Here is an 18,194-nt window from a genome sequence, read left to right as displayed (position 1 = left end):
TCAAGGTACTCACGAACTGTACAGTCCAAACGAATGATGATCAACTGTGATAAGTACTGGGAAAGAGTCAACCCGGTGCAGGTAACAACAGACTGAAGATCTTTTAAGATAAGGTGGTCCAGGGAAGCCCTCTGAGGAGTTAGTTCAACAAAGATCTGAATCATAAAGAAGTCAGTCTTAAAAAGGCAAGCAGGGGAAGAAGGGAAGGGTGGAACTTTTGGGCTACTTTAGCATCTGAATTCCTTTCCTGAATGCCTTCTCATGAAGCAAGTCTCAGTAAGGGGCAGGCTTCTCCAAAGCCCACCTACTCTCTTTTCTAGCCTTCCTTGCAGTTAGGGTTTTGGAATGTGACACAGGCTCGGTCAGAGTTATTTGCCCACAGCAGTAAAACTAGTGAGACCAAGAAGCAGAGTTGAGAATTTCTTTTGATGGCAATGAGTGTAGTAGCAACATTCAGTTCCTAGAGCAGCGATTCCAGGATTCCCTTGCAAAGGCAACAGAGCCCTCTTCAGGCTGGTTCTGGGTATGATTTTGCCTGAAGTTCTGTTTGTCCAGCTCTGCTTTATCTCTCCCTAATCTTCAAAGCTCGTATTGCAGTCTTCCTGGAAATTCTGGGAGCCACCCAATACATTCCATTTCTCTTAGGCCTCAATCAGCCAGAGTCAGTTTCTGATGATTCCAACTAAAAGTCCTGATAGGTTGGAGCACATTGTAGGCAGAGGCATGTGCAACAGTCGTCATAGGAGAGTTAGAGAAAGAGCTTGGAGGAACAAAGAAAAACCCTGGGTGGCAGCATTAGCGAGAAACGGTGGCTCATGGATGAGATGGGTGGAGACAGCAAGTCTGGCAAGAGTCAGACCAAGCAGGCCTCTGGAGCAGAAGTTGGAAACGTGCTGAGCCTACCTTTTCTCAGGGAGACTCATCTAACTCCTGATGCAACACGTCTCTACTGATGTCTGAGGACTCTGAGGCAGGACTAAAGTGTTCTGGTTGGGTGGTTGCCACTCTGCTGTGCCAAGAAATTCCAGAAGACTACGCCTGAACTTGCCATTTCTAATTCTGTGAGATCTCTCTCTCTTCTTGAAGTACTAAGATGTGTGTCTCTAAAGGCATTTATAGCATTAATTTGGTTATATGTTTTTCAGTGTCCACCAATAGACACTAGCCAACTCCCTGGGATCACAGTGGAGAGGTGGGATGATTTCATGCTTTGGATTAAGACAGATCTGGATTTAGGGGGAGGTTCTGTCAATAATAAATTATATGATCTCAGACAAGTTGCTTCACCTCTCAGAAGCACGATTTTCTCTTTTGAAAAATGAGATGTATTAGTGCCTCAGTGAGGATTACATCACTGTAAATTACTATGCAGTACCCACCACATAGTAGGCACTGTTAATGTCAATCCTTTTGTTCCTCGGTATTTCATTGAATTGAAGTATTCTGCAGCTACGAAAACAATATATTAATAAATTCGTTGCTTTTGTGCTTACTTTATTGTAAAGTGCTAATTTAGAATCAAGTAACATACATTGCTTTCATACAGTTAAGAATTGATCATGAAAATTTCCTTTTTTTCAAAAATTCCCTGAAAGGTTATTGCCATTTACTCAGTTCACTCCAGCAAAATTACTTAAAAAAAAAAAAGTTTGCTTTTTTTTTTTTTTCACTTATAACATCCCTACATTAATAATGTAGAATAGAAGTAAAACACTGTGTCCAAAACCACAAGGTAGATGTTGTTCGTCTTGAGAAGCTGCTGTTCTAAGTCACTTCAGTCGTGTCCGGCTCTTTGCAACCCCATGGACTGTTGCCCACCAGGCTCCTCTATCCATGGGGATTCTCCAGGCAAGAATACTGGAGTGGGTTGCCATTTCCTCCTCCAGGGGATCTTCCCAACCCAGGGATCAAACCCATGTCTCCTGTGGCTCCTGCATTGCAGGCAGATTCTTTATTGCTGAGCCACCGGGGAACCCCGGAGGAATATATTATTCAAATTCTGATTGTCCTAGCCAAAATATTTCCTTATATAATATTTCCCTGGGCTTGAGTCTTTTTTCATTCTAAGAACTTGAAATCATAGATGCTCTATAGATTTGTCACTGACCAAATATGTAACTCAGCTCTGAAGACATTAAAAACTTTGAAATATTCATTACAAAACAAAAATCCTAGAACCTCCCAAGCCCCATGCTTACTGACTTGCTTAAATAATTTAGTCTAATGAATTGAGAGTCTTTTAGAATCCTTTTCTTTCCTCCTTGCCTCCTGGTCTTTTAACATACATTTTCTGATCTCCATTTTCCTCTAATTTCTTTCTTCTGTTTCCTTGATTTTGGCATAGTTTCTCTTCTCATGGCTGGTGCTGTGTTGAGGGAAAAAAAAAAGGTTATATATGCAAATGCACAATGTTTCCCTTCAAATGGCAAATGAGACAAAGCAGCTAGGATACAGGATTCATTTGTCTTTCTTCCTCTAACTACTTTCTGTAAACCACAAGCACTTACAACCACCAAGAGACCAGTCAAGGTAGATCTTGATTTACATAAGGGGTTTGATAAGGCTGTTTTTGAAAACCTGCACTCCTCTCTTTGAAAATTCCTTTCTTCTTGGCATTGAAGTAGCACTCTCAACACCGAAAATTCCTACTTAGCCCTGGTTATTGGAGCCTCAAATGAAAACATTGTCACAACTTCCCACAGAGGGAAGGAAAGAAGCTTTTATTGCTGCTAAGTACAAATGTGAAAAATAATGAACAAGGGAAGAATATTCTTACGGGATAATCAGGCGCTTGTAGTCATTTCTTGGCATGTTTGCTTTGGAATTCTAATCACTAACAACAGTTCAGATTTTCAGAGAAAAGAGTATCTACCCGTGAAAACCCTTAGGCAAGACAACTGGAAATGCTTATTGTGAAGAAAAGCAAAAATACAGCAAGATATATCTGCGGCACATGAGAGGAATGCATAAGTGAGCATTGGAACGTTCTTTTGGTATTGGTCTTGAGGTGCAATTGTTTTAGGATTTAACCAAATCAACTTTGAAAGCATCTTGCCTTCATGTAAAGGGCTAATCATACTTAGTAGGAGGAATCAATGCTCAATTCTGCTCTACGTTATAAGTTTTACACACAAGTGTAATTGATTTCCAGACCTCTGAAACCAAACTAGCTAATGAGAGTAAATGAAACCCCTGAGTCAACAAACAAACTAATTTAGGGGACTAGCACTATTATTCTATCTTTAACAGTAGGTTTCCGGTGGCCTACAGTTAGGTGAGTGCATTCACCTAACTTTCTGCCTCCCTCATCCACATTTAAGGAGTCATGTGAATTCATTGGGCCCACTCAAATCACATCATCATCATCTTCTTTTAAGATCAGCTGATTAGCAACCTTAATTTCATCTGCAACCTTCATTCCCTTTTGCCACATAACATAACGTATTCACATGTTTTGAAGAGTTAGGACCTGATTTGGTGGGTCCTTATTCTGCCTATCACACTTCTCAATCAGACTGTAAACTCCTTATGTGTCATGTTTTTCTCTGCATTTCTCATAACAAGAATAGGTCTAACTATATTTGCATTTTGATTGTTTCTTGAACTAATAAAGCTTCTCAAAGGGTGGTCTAAGGACCGTTGGTCGTCTTTGACTTTCAGGTATATTGCAAGTTCTATTAAAATTCAAGTCTGAAAAATATGTAGCTAAAGAACCCTCAAGTTGTCTTCATTGCCGATACAAATTTATATTATTTAAAAAGCTTATATTATTTAAAAAAAAAGAAAGAAAAGGAATTTAATGACATTTTTCTACAAAAACAAAGGAGGAAGCCAAGAAAGAAGACATAGGGCGTGGGAAACAGGGGAGGCAATACGAGGCAGGGGAGAAGGGTGTTCTCAACATCTAACAGTACTGGATGCAACCGAGCCACGTGGGAGCTGGAGAAGGTGCGACTCCAGTGAGATGTCTGTTAGATGATTAAAATGGAAGAGCTAGATTACTTGGTGTGTCTGATGTGCTAGAAGGATACTTACACTTCTTTCAGAGTTTGGGGATGAATCAGAAAATTAAACAAATAAAAATATGAGGTAATTATTGTACCATAAAGAAAATGTATTTCCAGAATACTATGTAGCTTTGCTGTGAATAATAATCATTAACAAAATGAATATTGAATTAAATGAAATATTGATTAAAAGGAAAATATAAGTACATAGGAGAATGAAGAGAAGATGGTGAGGAGAATATGTGGATAAGAATGAAATTCTCATCTTCTGTAGTAGGAGGTCAAATAAAATCTGAAACTGAAAAAAAAAAAAAAAACCAAGAAATAGTAGCCTGAGAATATTATTTAGAAACAAGAATAAGCAGCTAAAAGAGCAGATATTATTGGAGGGGAAGTTTGGGGCAGAGTCCTGGTATTATCGTTTGATTATTTAAACTACATATGTGCATTAATTAATTAAAAATTAAAATTAAGACAAAATATGTCTTAACATTTTGAAAAACATTTTTTTTAATGGAAGGGTTATTTATAAAGGCAACATTCTTTTACAAATTGCCCACGCTTTCTTCTTTATCTCTTTCTCTTTGTCTCTTTTGCATATGGCAAGTAGTCCACAGGAACTTTTATTCTAACCAGAGTGATGTTTATTTTATTCCTTGATTCTAAAACTGGAAGGACTACAGTATAATTTAGCCTATTAACAAATCAACATGCAGGCCAGGTAAAGGTGATCAGATGGTGCCTGTACAAAGTGATCAGGAAGAGCTGTACCAGGGATGGCAGGGCATTTCAGGAAGAGTATCTAACGGGGATGAAAAAGAGTACTGATAAGGAAATAAGCTGGCTTATATTTCTGTCAGACTGAATGATCGGCTGTTACCTAAGTGTATTCTTTCCAGTTGGTTCTTCATATAATTTATAAACCAAACATAACTAGATTCATCATTACTGATACTACCTTGGATATCAGAAGATGCTGAGCTACCTATGCTTGCATTATTAACTCTTTTACTTTATTTCTGGGGGGCTGTCCATGCTTGCTTTGTAGGATTTTAAATAACTCCTAAAATGACATATCCAGAGGAGACAATTTAATTCAATTAAGCTTTGGCAAAACCTCTTCCCTCCTTCCTGTTCTCTCTCTGCCTTCTAGTTTAATAATTATGAGCACACAGTTAGGCAATGATTTGTGGGGCAGTGAGACAAGATTTAAAAATTAGAACTGTCTCAGTAGTTCCGTGGAGAAGACAATGGCACCCCACTCCAGTACTCTTGCCTGGAAAATCCCATGGACAGAGGAGCCTGGTAGGCTGCAGTCCATGGGGTCGCTGAGGGTCGGACACGACTGAGCAACTTCACTTTCACTTTTCACTTTCATGCACTGGAGAAGGAAATGGCAACCCACGCCAGTGTTCTTGCCTGGAGAATCCCAGGGACGGGGGAACCTGGGGGGCTGCCGTCTATGGGGTCGCACAGAGTCGGACACGACTCAAGTGACTTAGCAGCAGCAGTAGTAGTTCCAGCAAATGTGGTTATCCCAGGTTCTCAATTGTGGGTTTTTTTTTTTTTTTAAGTACCAAGGTAGTTGGGCAAGATTATGGATTTATAGATTAGTTTTCTTCTACCTGTGTTTTGAGTTAAGAGTCCCTAATCTTCATTATGTGTGTATGTGTGCTCAGTCTTGTCTGACCCTTTGGGAGTCCTGTAGTCCACCAGGCTCCTCTGTACATGGAATTTTCAGGCAAGAACACTGGTGTGGGTTGCCATTTCCTTCTCCAGGGGATCTTCCCAGTCCCAGGGCTCGAACCCGCATCTCTTGTGTCTCCTGCATCACAGGTGAATTCTTTACCACTGAGCCAAGTGGGAAGCCCCAATCTTCATTATACGTTTTCCCATTAAGTTGGGCAGTTTGATTAGTCAACCCCGGGAAGAGGTGTTTGGAAGCAGAAGGAACTGGAGCTACCAGCCCAAAGAAGCTAGTCAAAGAATGGCAGGCAGTAGATATAATCAGGCAAGAGGGCGTCTCTCCCTGATACTGACAATATCCCATGACAATGGCTCTGTTCTGTTACAGTTCATTCAATTCGTACTGAGCATCTCAGTGCCTGCCACTGTTCTAGATGCTGGGGACACAGTTGTGAACACAGTGTCATAATTCTGTCCAGTCTTATCTTTTTCAGATGCAGCCACGCAAATTAAGAATACAATTGAGCTCTCTCGTCTCGGCGCTTCCAAGATGACCAAGAAAAGAAGGAACAACCGTCGTGCCAAAAAGGGCCGCGGCCATGTGCAGCCTATTCGCGGCACCAACTGTGCCCGATGTGTGCCCAAGGATAAGGCCATTAAGAAGTTCGTTATTCGGAACATCGTAGAGGCCGCAGCCATCAGGGACATTTCTGAAGCGAGTGTTTTCGATGCCTATGTACTTCCCAAGCTGTATGTGAAACTACATTACTGCATGAGTTGTGCCATTCACAGCAAGGTCGTCAGGAGTCGCTCTCTGGAAGCCCGTAAGGACCGAACACCTCCACCCTGATTTAGACCTGCGGGTGCTGCCCCAAGTCCTCCACCAAAGCCCATGTAAGGATCCAAGTCCTTAAAGACTGAAGAAATATTGGTTTCTCTGAAAAGACAATAAAATGGAAATTATAAAAAGAAAAAAAAAAAAGAATACAATTGAATTTCCTAACCCCTATTCAAAACCCAGTCCAGCATTCTTACTGGCTTCATTTGACCAAAAACTTCAGAGGAAAGAGACTTTCCCATGAAATTTGCAGTGTCTCCAGCTTCTGATCCCTCAGGGGGAAGAAGCTTTATTTCTTAGGTAGTTTGTCTGTTCCAAAGTGTTCTCCCACCCCACCATCTCTCAGATAAAGGACTAAATTCCATGAAAAGCCACAGCTACCCCGAAGGAGAAATCAGTCCCTAATGATATTACACTTGCACAAATTGAAATGGGGTTAAAAGCTCAGATTGTGGATTCTTAGATTTTTTGCTAAGCTGGAAGCTTTTATAGGCTCACTTTAAATTGAGAGGCAGAGTTTAGATCCTTTTGTTACTTAAGAGACTGAGCAAATTAGCAAGTCCGAGGCAAATCTTTTTTGATTACTGAACTATTACAAATGCCTCCTGGCCAAAGAATAACCTCTCTCCAGAGGGAAATGTTCAGCAGGACCTTTTGCTTAAATTCATAAAATCTGTTAAAGCAAATCTCTCACATTTCCATTAAGTTGGTAAATTACTTCTAGGGGAAAAGGATAAAATGCCGGCAATAAAATGGCTGGACTATATTAATGATGGGAGGTGGGGCTGCAAAGGTGGAAGAATTGATGCTACATTTACGGCGCAGAGAATTTCAGGCTTTTTCACGTGTTGAGCTAAATGTAAATGATGTCACCTTCTCCTCCCCTAGTGAGAGACAAAGTTATCTGTCCGCAGAGGCTTCACCAAATGCGTTGTGTGGCTGACATTAAAATGACTACAAGGTTATTTCTTTCCATATCTATCCCCTTGGAAAATTTTTCAAGATTTTATTGTAGATGGGAAAAATGCATAATACCATAGGAAACAAAGCCCTCGCTACATTCTTGCTACTGGATTATTGCCATTCTATCTCAATGCTGATTGAAATCCAAGATTTGGTATCTGAGCCTTAATGAGATGCTGGCAAATATCTTTCTGCCCCGCTGGAAATGTAATCTTTCTATTGAACATTTTGTCCCAGTGAATCTCATCTGCAATAGCATTTTGCATTTGAATCAGGGAGGTCAGTGCTTGGTAGCAGACCATGTGGTGCTGGCTCTGTTCACTTTTGGGTGAAATTGATCTCTGAAGGTGTTGAAAGTACAGCAGTGAGTCATTAACCATAATTATCTCATTGCTTCATCCAGATGATTAAAGTCATCATACCACTGCCCAATTTGTTGTGTGTCTAAAAATCGGACTTTCCTATAAAAATAACTTGCCAATTGCCGTGTCCACAATGCCTCCCAAATATATAGAACTAGCATATTGCCTCAATGCATCTAGTATACAGGCATTATATTTACTTAGAGAAACTCATGTATGTCATAATAGTTGTCCCTAAAAGGGTCATATTTTTATACCTTTCATACATTTTTCAGTTTTGCGTGAGTGAAGAAGTGGTTCATGCTGTGAACTTAACCTAAAATTTAAAGTTAAAATACTCTGTCTCTTGTCTAACCATCAGCATTTTCTGTGCCTTTGAACAGAGTTAATCATCAAGCATAATGCTAAATTATACTTTTGTTTCCTAAGGCTGAGATAGCAGAAAAGGGAGTGTCTAACTAGTGGTTTTTTATACAGAGTAGAAGCAGCAGCAAAACACATTTATAAATATTTGGCTTGGTAGTTAAATAATTTATTCCATATCTGCAAGCAATAAAGCATCCCTCTAGAATGCATGTATACATATATATGCATATTTTTAAAGTAAATGTGTGCTACCAAAATATAAAAACTTGCTTTTCATGCTGTGCTAATATCAAAAGACTGAGCATTTAACTGCTATGTGGACATGGCTTTGCACATGTAAATTGAAAATTTACATGTAAATTTGCACATCAAAAAGGCCTAGCATATTCTAATTTAAATTCACTTAACTTAAATAGTGACAGATTATGGTTGTTTGCAATATGATCAATTTAATCAAAAACTGCATAGAACTACCAGAGAGATTTGCCTATATTAGTAGACCAAAAGATTGGGTTGCAAACCCAGTCATTGAAATTTTAAGTATTGAAGAAATTCTAGAAAATAAACAGCTGATAAATGAATGAATTTTAAGTTTGAGTAAATATAAGACCTAGTACAATTTCAGAGTACTAAACTTATTGTCATCATAATGTAACCTTAAGTAGAGAAAAAGGAAGGGACAATTTTGGTATGATGATTTAATAATAGACCAATACAATTTTCTCTAAGTAGAGAAATAAAAATATTTAAATGCACCTCAAGTTTTTGTAATATGCATTTTAAATCTTAACATTGTACAAGCACTTTGAGCCAGCAATTCCATTTTTCAGAAATTATACTAATGAAACTAAGAGTGTAATAAGGATGCTTGGAGGAGTTTAGTTACAATTATCATAGTGCTGTTCATTACAGCAAAAATAACATTAGAAAAGTCTAACAATTTTATACTAATGATTTGGTAGTGCATGTTATTTCCAATACATAATATGGATTCTATACAATGGAATACTATGTAGCTATCAAAATTATATTGCAGAAATATAATTATAGAAATGTATTTGGTGATATAGAAACATATTTTCAATGTTATGCTGTGTAAAAGAAAAAAAGTTCAGTTTATGTAACAGATGGCATGGTGCTAAAGAATCTGGCTGCCAATGCAAGAGACATAGGTTCAATCCCTGGGTCGGGAAGATTCCCTGGAGTAGGAAATGGCAACCCACTTCTGGCCTTGAAAATTCTATGGACAGAGGGGCCTGGCAGGCTATAGTCCATGGGGATACAAAGAGTTGGTCACAACTGAGCAGCTGGGCATTCATACAAGTATGATCCCATATATATGAATATGTATATAACTGTGTGTGCTTGTTTTCGGGAAAAGTTGTCACTAAAACATTTGAGTGGTGATCTCAGAGCGGCCAGGTATGTGATTTTTATTTTCATTTTCTTAGCCTATTTTTGTTATTTGCATAATTTTAAAAATTAAAAATATAACAGGAATGGATTGCTCCACAGTGCCATAAGTGTTATATATTATTCTAGCTAGGATTCAATCTGGCTTTGCCATTATTCTCTTAAAATTGACGGAGTCCAATCTCAGCAATTTTCCAATCCTCTCTTGTCTCTTGAGATTCTAAAAGAAACTCCAGGAAATTGGAGAAGAGCCTCTGCTCTTCAGTTCATTGTGGTTGGCACTTCTGATAACTCCTCATCCAAGTGAGTGGCTTTACTGGTGGCCATGTGCTTCCCACTTAGTGTGGCCACAGGGACCTTCACTGGGGTTCAGGGCTCAGTCCCAGGCATCTGTTCAGCCTTTTAACTTCATGGCAGTGCTGGTGGGGCTTCAAAGGAGCTGGTATTTGTACCCCCACTTCCAAACTAACAGTATTTAACAAACAGGATTTTTTTTAAAGGAAGTTTCAAAAAAGTAAACTACTTTGTTATTCCCTTTATTTTAAAAAATGTACAAGGGATTACTCTCTTAAATATACAAACAGCTCATGCAGCTCAATAACAAAAAAGTAAACAACCCAATTGAAAAGTAGATGAAACATTTAAATAGACATTTCTCCAGAGAAGACATACAGATGGCCAACAAACACATGAAAAGATGCTCAACATCACTAATTATTAGAAAAATGCAAATCAAAACTTCAATGAGGTATCACCTCACACAGGTCAAAATGAAAGTGAAAGTTGTTCAGTTGTTTCCGACTCTTTGTGACCCCATGGACTATACAGTCAATGGAATTCTCTAGGCCGGAATACTGGAGTGGGTAGCCTTCCAGGGATCTCCAGGGGATCTTCCCAAGCCAGGGATCAAACCAGGTCTCCTGCATTGCAGGCTGATTCTTTACCAGCTGAGCCACAAGAGAAGCCCAAGAATACTAGAGTGGGTATCCTATCCCTTTTCCAGTGGATCTTCCCAACCCAGGAATTGAACTGGGGTCTCCTGCATTGCAGGTGGATCCTTTTCTTTACCAACTTAGCTATGAGGGAAGCCCCAGGTCAAAATGGCCATCATCAAAATAATGTGCAAGCAATAAATGCTGGAGAGGATGTGGAGAAAAGGGAATGCTTCTATACTGTTGGTGAGAATGTAAACTGGTACACCCGCTATGGAGACCAGTATGGAGGTTCCTTAAAAAATGAAAAATAGAACTACTATATGATCCAGTAATCCCACTCCTGGGATATATCTGGAGAAAACCATAATCTGAAAAGATACTTGGACCTCAGTGTTCATTGCAGCACTATTTACAATAGCCAGGACATAGAATCAAGCTAAGTGTCTATCAACAGAGGAATGGATAAAGAAGATGTGGTATATATATACAATGGGACATTACTCAGCCAAAACAAAGAACAAAATAATGTCATTTGCACCAACATAGATGGACCTAGAGATTGTCATACTGAGTGAAGTCAGTCAGACAGAAAAGGACAAATAGTATATGGTATTGCTTAAATGCAGACTCTAAAAAAATGATTCAAATGAACTTATCTGCAAAACAGAAATAGTTACAGACGTAGAAAACAATCTTACGGTTATGGGGCAGGGAGGGATAAACTGGGAGATTGGGAATGACATATACACACTACTATAGATAAAATAGAAAACTAATAAGGACCTACTGTATAGCCCAGAAAACTCAACTCAATACTATGTAATGATCTATATGGGAAAAGAGTCTATTAAAAAGAGTGGATATACGTGTAACTGATTAACTGTGCTGTACAGAAGAAAGTAACACACAACATTGTAAATCAACTCTATTCCAACAACAATAATAATAATAAAGAAGGTAATTGCATTTAAGCCTTATTTTTAAATGCATAAGGACAACAGCTAACTATTCCTAATACTTTCAGGCAATGAACGACACCAATGAAGACACAATCCTTGTTCCAAAGAAACATAATTAAATTAGCCATTTTTCACTGCTTCCTGGAGAAAAATTAAAAGCAGGTCTACGGACAAGAAAGACTTGTTCAGGTCAGGCAGCTGCATTTCCCTCTCAGCTCCCACCTCTTCCCAAATCCACCATTCCCAACCCTTGCTACTGTTGCAATGTTCGGTGTTCTGATAGTCAGCTGGATAGTATAGTATTAGCCTGAGATCCCCTTCCGGATGAATGAATAGGATTTAACGCTGGGAGATCACCGGACTGGCTGGAGATGGTATAGTGTCTGACCATATACAGGCCTTTGAGGAAAAAACAGAATGATCTGTCATTGTCTATCAGGGGCTGGCTCTAAATGATTTGGTTTCTGCAAGGTTGGAAGAGGGAAGGAAGCTTTACACAAAAAGGTGCTGGCATCGATAACATGCACCAGACTTGAAAAGAGCCCATCTGCAGAGAGAAGGAGACTGAAGCCCAGAGAGCCAACACAGGACACACCACCCTGGTGTCTGTGTGTTGGACATGTGGATGGTGACATTTGAGCCCTACCCTTGTCTCATGACTGTGTTCCTTTAGTAAGAGCACCATTTAGTTGGACATAATTGACAGTGAACATTGTTAAGCCTAGGATTGGTGAGATTACTGGATTTCCTCTAAAGGTCTTTGCATATAAAAATTAAAAATAACTATCCATATGACTGAAGCAGTTTTGCTGGATGAAGAGGACTTAATCAGTCAATTGTTTATTCAAAACCCATCTCTTATTTTTCTAGACACTGAGCAAGATGGAAAAGTGTGAGATTCAGATTTTTCCCCAAAGGAGTTTACCAACTAGATGGCAAGGCAATTCCTCCTACACAAAAGAATCGGATAAAAGTTATGGACACTGCATGGTTCAGGTAATTCTGGGTTAAACTCTGTTTTCCTATCTGTAGTGAGAGAAGGTTGGGCTGCCCACAAAACCTCCTGATTCTGACAGTGCTTTAAACTTCTGTAATCCTGTGGTGCTTCTAATGCTATGAATCTGTCTCTATTTCCTCATCTCCATATTGAGACTTAATAAAGTTAAAAGATGGGCCTAAAACAACAATAAGGCTAGAATCAAGGCAAACCCTGATACAGCAGGACACTCAGTTAATGGGTTTTGTGGGCTCCTTTATTAGGGCGAAACAAAATCACAGCAAAAGAATCTTATGTCAGGTGGGGGTTTATACAAAACAGAAGAGAACTTCCAAGATAAACTGTGAGGTCTTCTCCTAAGTCCTTAGTATCTACAACTAATAAATGAGGCCCCAGGATGGTCACTGAGATATCACAATTTACCAAAGAAAGATTTACGTATATTCATTGCGCCATTCTTATGAAAGAAAGCACTTATTACATAGCTGCTGCTGCTAAGTCGCTTCAGTCGTGTCCGACTCTGTGCGACCCCATGGACGGCAGCCCACCAGGCTCCTCTGCCCATGGGATTTTCCAGGCAAGAGTACTGGAGTGGGGTGCCATTGCCTTCTCCGTATTACATAGCAGTGATTAATAAATATTTATTGATATAATTAAATAAATCAAGTTGTTGAATAAATGAATAAATTTTATCAAATATTTCAGAATGATAAAAATGTGATACATATATACAATGGAATATTACTCAGCCATAAAAAGAACAACATAATGTCATTTGAAGGAAATAGATAGACCTGGAGACTATCATACTGAGTGAAGTAAGACAGAGAAAGACAAATATCATCTGATATCACTTATACGTGGAATCTAAAATATAGTACAAATGAGCTTATTTAGAAAACGTAAATAGACTCATGGAAATAGAAAACCAACTTATGGTTACCAAAGGGGAAAGGGGTGGCAAAGGGATAAATTAGGAGCTTGGGATTAATAGATACAAACTACTGTATATAAAATAGATAAACAATAGGAATCTACTTATAGCACATGCAATGATATTCAATATTTTATAATAACCTATAATGGAAAAGAATCTGAAAAAAGAACACATATGTGTATACAACTGAATTACTTTGCTTGTACACCAGAAACTAACACAACATTGTATCAATAAATCAACGATAGTTCAATTTTTTTATGTTTATTTATTTGGCTGTGTGGAGTCTTAGTTGTGGCATATGAACCCTTAGTTGGGGCAAGTAGGATCTAGTCCTGACCAGGGATTGAGTCCAGGGCCCCTGCATTGGGAGCACAGAGTCTTAGCCATAGGACCACCAGGGAAGTCCCTATAGTTCAATGTTTTTAAAAAGTGTTTCAGGCTGGGTTTCCTGTTTAGCAGAATCAAGAGACAGAGAGGAAGGCAGGGAAGAGGACGAGAATGACCAGGCAGAGAAATGAGCTCTGATGCAGTCTGAATGAAGGCCTCCACCAACCATAGTAAGGCTCTGGAACTGACGTGGTCTTCCAGAGTCATTCCAAATTGGGTCAAGAAGGCCTAAGCTTTATACCCACTCTGATCAGCTTTGGATGTGGGCTGTCCATAGAAGGAAGCCCTGGACAAGGAAGTTCCTCAAAGAGACAACTCCCAAACAGCTGACAGTGGAGAACTGTCTTCTGAGAGTCCTACCAATAAGGAGAATAAGAATTCCCACAGAGGCAGGCTATACCGGTATTCTTTCAGAGATACCTACTTTACTTACTTTACATTCTTACCCAGAAAGGACATTTTTGCTATAATATATCTTATTTCCAAAAAAGAATTATAATATTTCTTATTCTAATGTGGTAACTGTACATTTATAGACTTTCTACAAAAATTCTAAATTATATACATTATGTGACTATAATTGCTTATAAATTGTGTGTGCTATAATTTAATTGTAGTTTGAATAAAAGATTTGCATTTTGTAAGAGTATTAGGTATTTAGCTACCAAGTCGATAAAAGAAAAGAAATCAAATTAACATGGAAAGTTTAAAAATATTTACATTTTAACTAAAATAAAGGGGGGGGACCCAGATTTTTCTTACAGAGAATTAAAGTGAACTTTACAATTCAGAAATAATGTTCCATCAAGAAAATTGCATTTGTGCTATTTGAAAGGGAGGAGAGGGTATATATCTATGAAATACAAAGCATAGAACTGAAGGTTTATATAAAAACCTGGAAAATCATCATAGCTTGTTTTTGAAAAGGCTCTTGCCCCCATGAAATTTTTATGTGTTCTTTACATAGCTGAATTGTTTCCCTTCATTGTTGAGTGTCACAAGGCAGAGAGGTCTAGAATTACCATGTTATGAATGTGACTGAATTGGTTTCAAAAATATTTCAAAATAGGTAGTTATCAACAGGGGATTGAAATTCTCATTTAACAATCAGTATTATTTTAAATGACTGCAAGATTTTTTTTTTTTTTTTCACATCTAGGCAGTACTAATTGGTCACACTGAACACAAAGAAATGTTATGTTTGGTAATATTTAACATCAGTTAAAATATCCTGATACTTGGGTTTCAGCCCAATTTCTTTGCTTCTTTTAAGTCAAAGAAACCCTTTAAGGAAGGAAAAAGTATAGCAGGAGGGAGCAAGTAAAGAGAGAAGGAAGACTGAGGAGACGAGATGAGAGGACTCAAGAAGCTCAGAGACAAATGGGACAAGCATTCAAGGAAGAGATTTACAGTCTGAAGCTCTTCTAGCGAATAGAAAAATGGAGAACACAACCTCTTTTTATAAAGCTAGTATAGCCTTTGTACCAAAACCACACAAGTACAAAAAGAGAATTTATAGGGCATTTTTCTCATGAACATAGATACACAAACAGGTAAAATATTGCCAGCCTAAATCCAGCAATGTATGAAGAAATAATAAACCATGATGAGGTTAGGTTTATTTCAGAAAATAAGAGGTAGTTTAACGTAGTTTATTATCATTACAATATCAACAAAACAAAGAAGAAAAAACACATAAACATTTCAATCAATGTAGAAAAAGGATTTGATATACAGTGAGAAGAATTCGTGATTTTAGACAATGCTTAGCAAATCAGGAGCAGGAAGAAATTTTTACTCTCATGAAAGGTGAACATATTACATAGAGTGAACATTACATATTCACTTTTCCAATTACATAGTGAACATTAAATGTGCAATGTGAAAGTCGTTCTGTTTAAAGTCAAGAATAAGACAAGAATGCCCACTATTATTATTACTGCCAGTTCAATATTGTACTGGAGGTACTTGAGGGGAAGGAGGGAGAAAAAGATACTAAATTGTCCATATTTTCAGGGGGACAGCCAAATAAAATGAGACCCTGCTATTATAGAAGAATTGCTTTGCTGCCAGTGCTCTAAAGACAATGTCCACAAGTATTTGCTGTTGAATCCCTGGGGTATCCCTGCTTCCTACATCTTCTTACACTGTGGAGTGTGCTTCTGTCTAAATAAATCCACTTCTTACCTATGGCTTCATCTCCATGTTCTTTTGCAATGAAGCAAGAGCCTTAAATTCACCAGCAACAAGGGCAACAGTATGATCAGTCATCCCAGAGCTCAAACATTACAGTCTAGAATCTACATGAGGATAACACGAAGGCCCTATAGATCCTGGCACAAAAGGCCACTCCAGGCAAGCACCATTCAACAAACTGACAAAGAGACCCAAGAAACCACTCAGGCCAGTGCACTATTTTCCATTTCTGCCCTCGGCGGTTTCTCCAGCATCAACTCAGAGATTTCACTGAACTGCCATCTTGTATGAGAGCAGAGGTTTCTTCTTGGGCTCCCCGGTACCATTTTGGTACATTCTGGTACACTCAATTTTGGTTCCAGGTCAACATTTTCTAACGTGACCTATGCATCCAGTCAGGGATTTATCCCAAGTTGCTGACCATTCACAATCATTCTGTTATCTGCTTTGTATTGTAAATCATCACTATGTCTTCTCTTTTGCAAAGAATGTGGCTACATCATTAGATCAATAAATGTTTTTAAATAACATTAAATTAGCATTTTTAAAGAAGCAAATGCATGTTTTGGCTGCAGTTAGAAGTTAGAATTTATCAATGTCATTGATAAAGTTTCCACTTTTGCACACACTCTCTTCTGTCCATCTCTCCCCACTACCCTCCTAAAGGTTGTTATTAAAACACCTCTCAGATGGCAACCCACTCCAGTGTTCTTGCCTTGAGAATCCCAGGGACGGGGAAGCCTGGTGGGCTGCCATTTATGGGGTCGCACAGAGTCGGACACGACTGAAGCGACTTAGCAGCAGTAGCAGATTGCCAGGAGGTGGCCAGTGGGGGTTGGTTATAGTGCCCTCATGTGTCTCTGCTTTGCAATGGCATTTTAAAACTTTCAAAGGACATATTATTTTCATTCATGTAAAATATAGTTGGGCTGCCCTGGTGGCTCAGATGGTAAAGAATCCTCCTGCAATGCTGGAGACCTGGGTTCAATCCCTGTTGGGAAGATCCCCTGAAGGGGGGCATGGCAACCCACTCCAGTATTCTTGCCTGGAGAACTCCATGGACAGAGGAGTCTGGCAGGCTACAGTCCATGGGGTCGCAAAGAGTTGGACATGACTAAGCAACTAAGCACAGCACACAAAATATAATAAGTAATGGCATTTTAAAACAGTAGCAGCAATTCTAAAATTCTCAAGTTGTACATACAAGGTTAGACAGCTTTGAAGAGCCATAAATGACTCAGATTGGTCACCTTGGTCTCATGGTGAATTTTAAATTTAACAACAGAAAATCAACAAAGATTTGATACCAAGGATAAAACATATCTAAGGGGCGGATGATGAAATTATTACATCACCCTTTAAAATATACCTAAAGCCACCATAAACCTTGAATTTCTATAGTTTTGAAACCAAGTTGCCTTTATCATCTGTGTTCACATTTTGAAGAATTTTAGTTGTACATTTTGTGAGAAAATGCACATTTGACAGTCACTTACTCTTGTACTCCCCAGCATAAAGTCAGAACTATTTATTTCAGAAAGGTTAATTTCAAGTCAAGCTTCACTTTTTGTTTTAAAATAGGTCTTAAGAGAGACTATTTAAGCATAGCCTTAATTTAATTGGTTTAGCACCCAGGAAACTCATTTAAAAATAAGGACATTTATAACAAAGAGAAACTGCCATGGCAAAGAAATTATTACCTACTCTACTCCCTTCAGATTTTTAATTCATTGTTTTACAAGACCACCTCAATTGCTTTTTTTTTTTTTTCTTTTCTACCCCATAAACTTATAAAACTGTCTCAGCCTAGGAAAACTGCTGCCATTTGCTGGAACTGGCAAATAGGTCATCCTAGTCAGTAATAGCAACCAAGAGCAGGTTTCAAAAGATGCAATTTCAAAAACATAGCTTTTAAAAGAACATACATAGTGTTTTTCTCCTTGCTGAGAGAGCCAGTAAGTGTTAGAAGCAACATTTAAATTGAGATTTTCTGTGGACATCATCCCTATTCTTCATCCCACAAAATTTTGGAAGAGACAGTTAAGTCCCAGGTCATTCAGTTCAGTTCAGTTGCTCAGTCGTGTCCAACTCTTTGCGACCCCATGAATCGCAGCACGCCAGGCCTCCCTGTCCATCACCAACTCC

The 18,194-nt window shown here is 38.6% G+C and overlaps 1 protein-coding gene across 1 annotated transcript; it reads left to right on the top strand.

The window, feature by feature from the left end:
- The first annotated feature begins 6,224 nt into the window (after positions 1-6,224).
- LOC104991377 (40S ribosomal protein S26-like) lies at positions 6,225-6,670 on the top strand. Its single transcript, XM_010843813.1, has one exon. It carries the CDS (start codon positions 6,244-6,246, stop codon positions 6,541-6,543), a length of 300 nt encoding a protein of 99 aa, XP_010842115.1. The 5' UTR covers positions 6,225-6,243; the 3' UTR covers positions 6,544-6,670.
- Positions 6,671-18,194: the final 11,524 nt, after the last annotated feature.

This window comes from Bison bison, unplaced genomic scaffold (assembly GCF_000754665.1).
Source record: "Bison bison bison isolate TAMUID 2011002044 unplaced genomic scaffold, Bison_UMD1.0 scf7180017864190, whole genome shotgun sequence".
Classification (NCBI taxonomy): domain Eukaryota; kingdom Metazoa; phylum Chordata; class Mammalia; order Artiodactyla; family Bovidae; genus Bison; species Bison bison.
The sequence above is the reverse complement of the archived record's forward strand: the minus strand, read 5'-3'. Positions and strand labels throughout refer to the sequence as shown.

What these genes read in the sequence shown, in the direction of transcription:
- LOC104991377 (XM_010843813.1), top strand. Translation starts at nt 6,244, where the DNA reads ATGACCAAGAAAAGAAGGAACAACCGTCGTGCCAAAAAGGGCCGCGGC.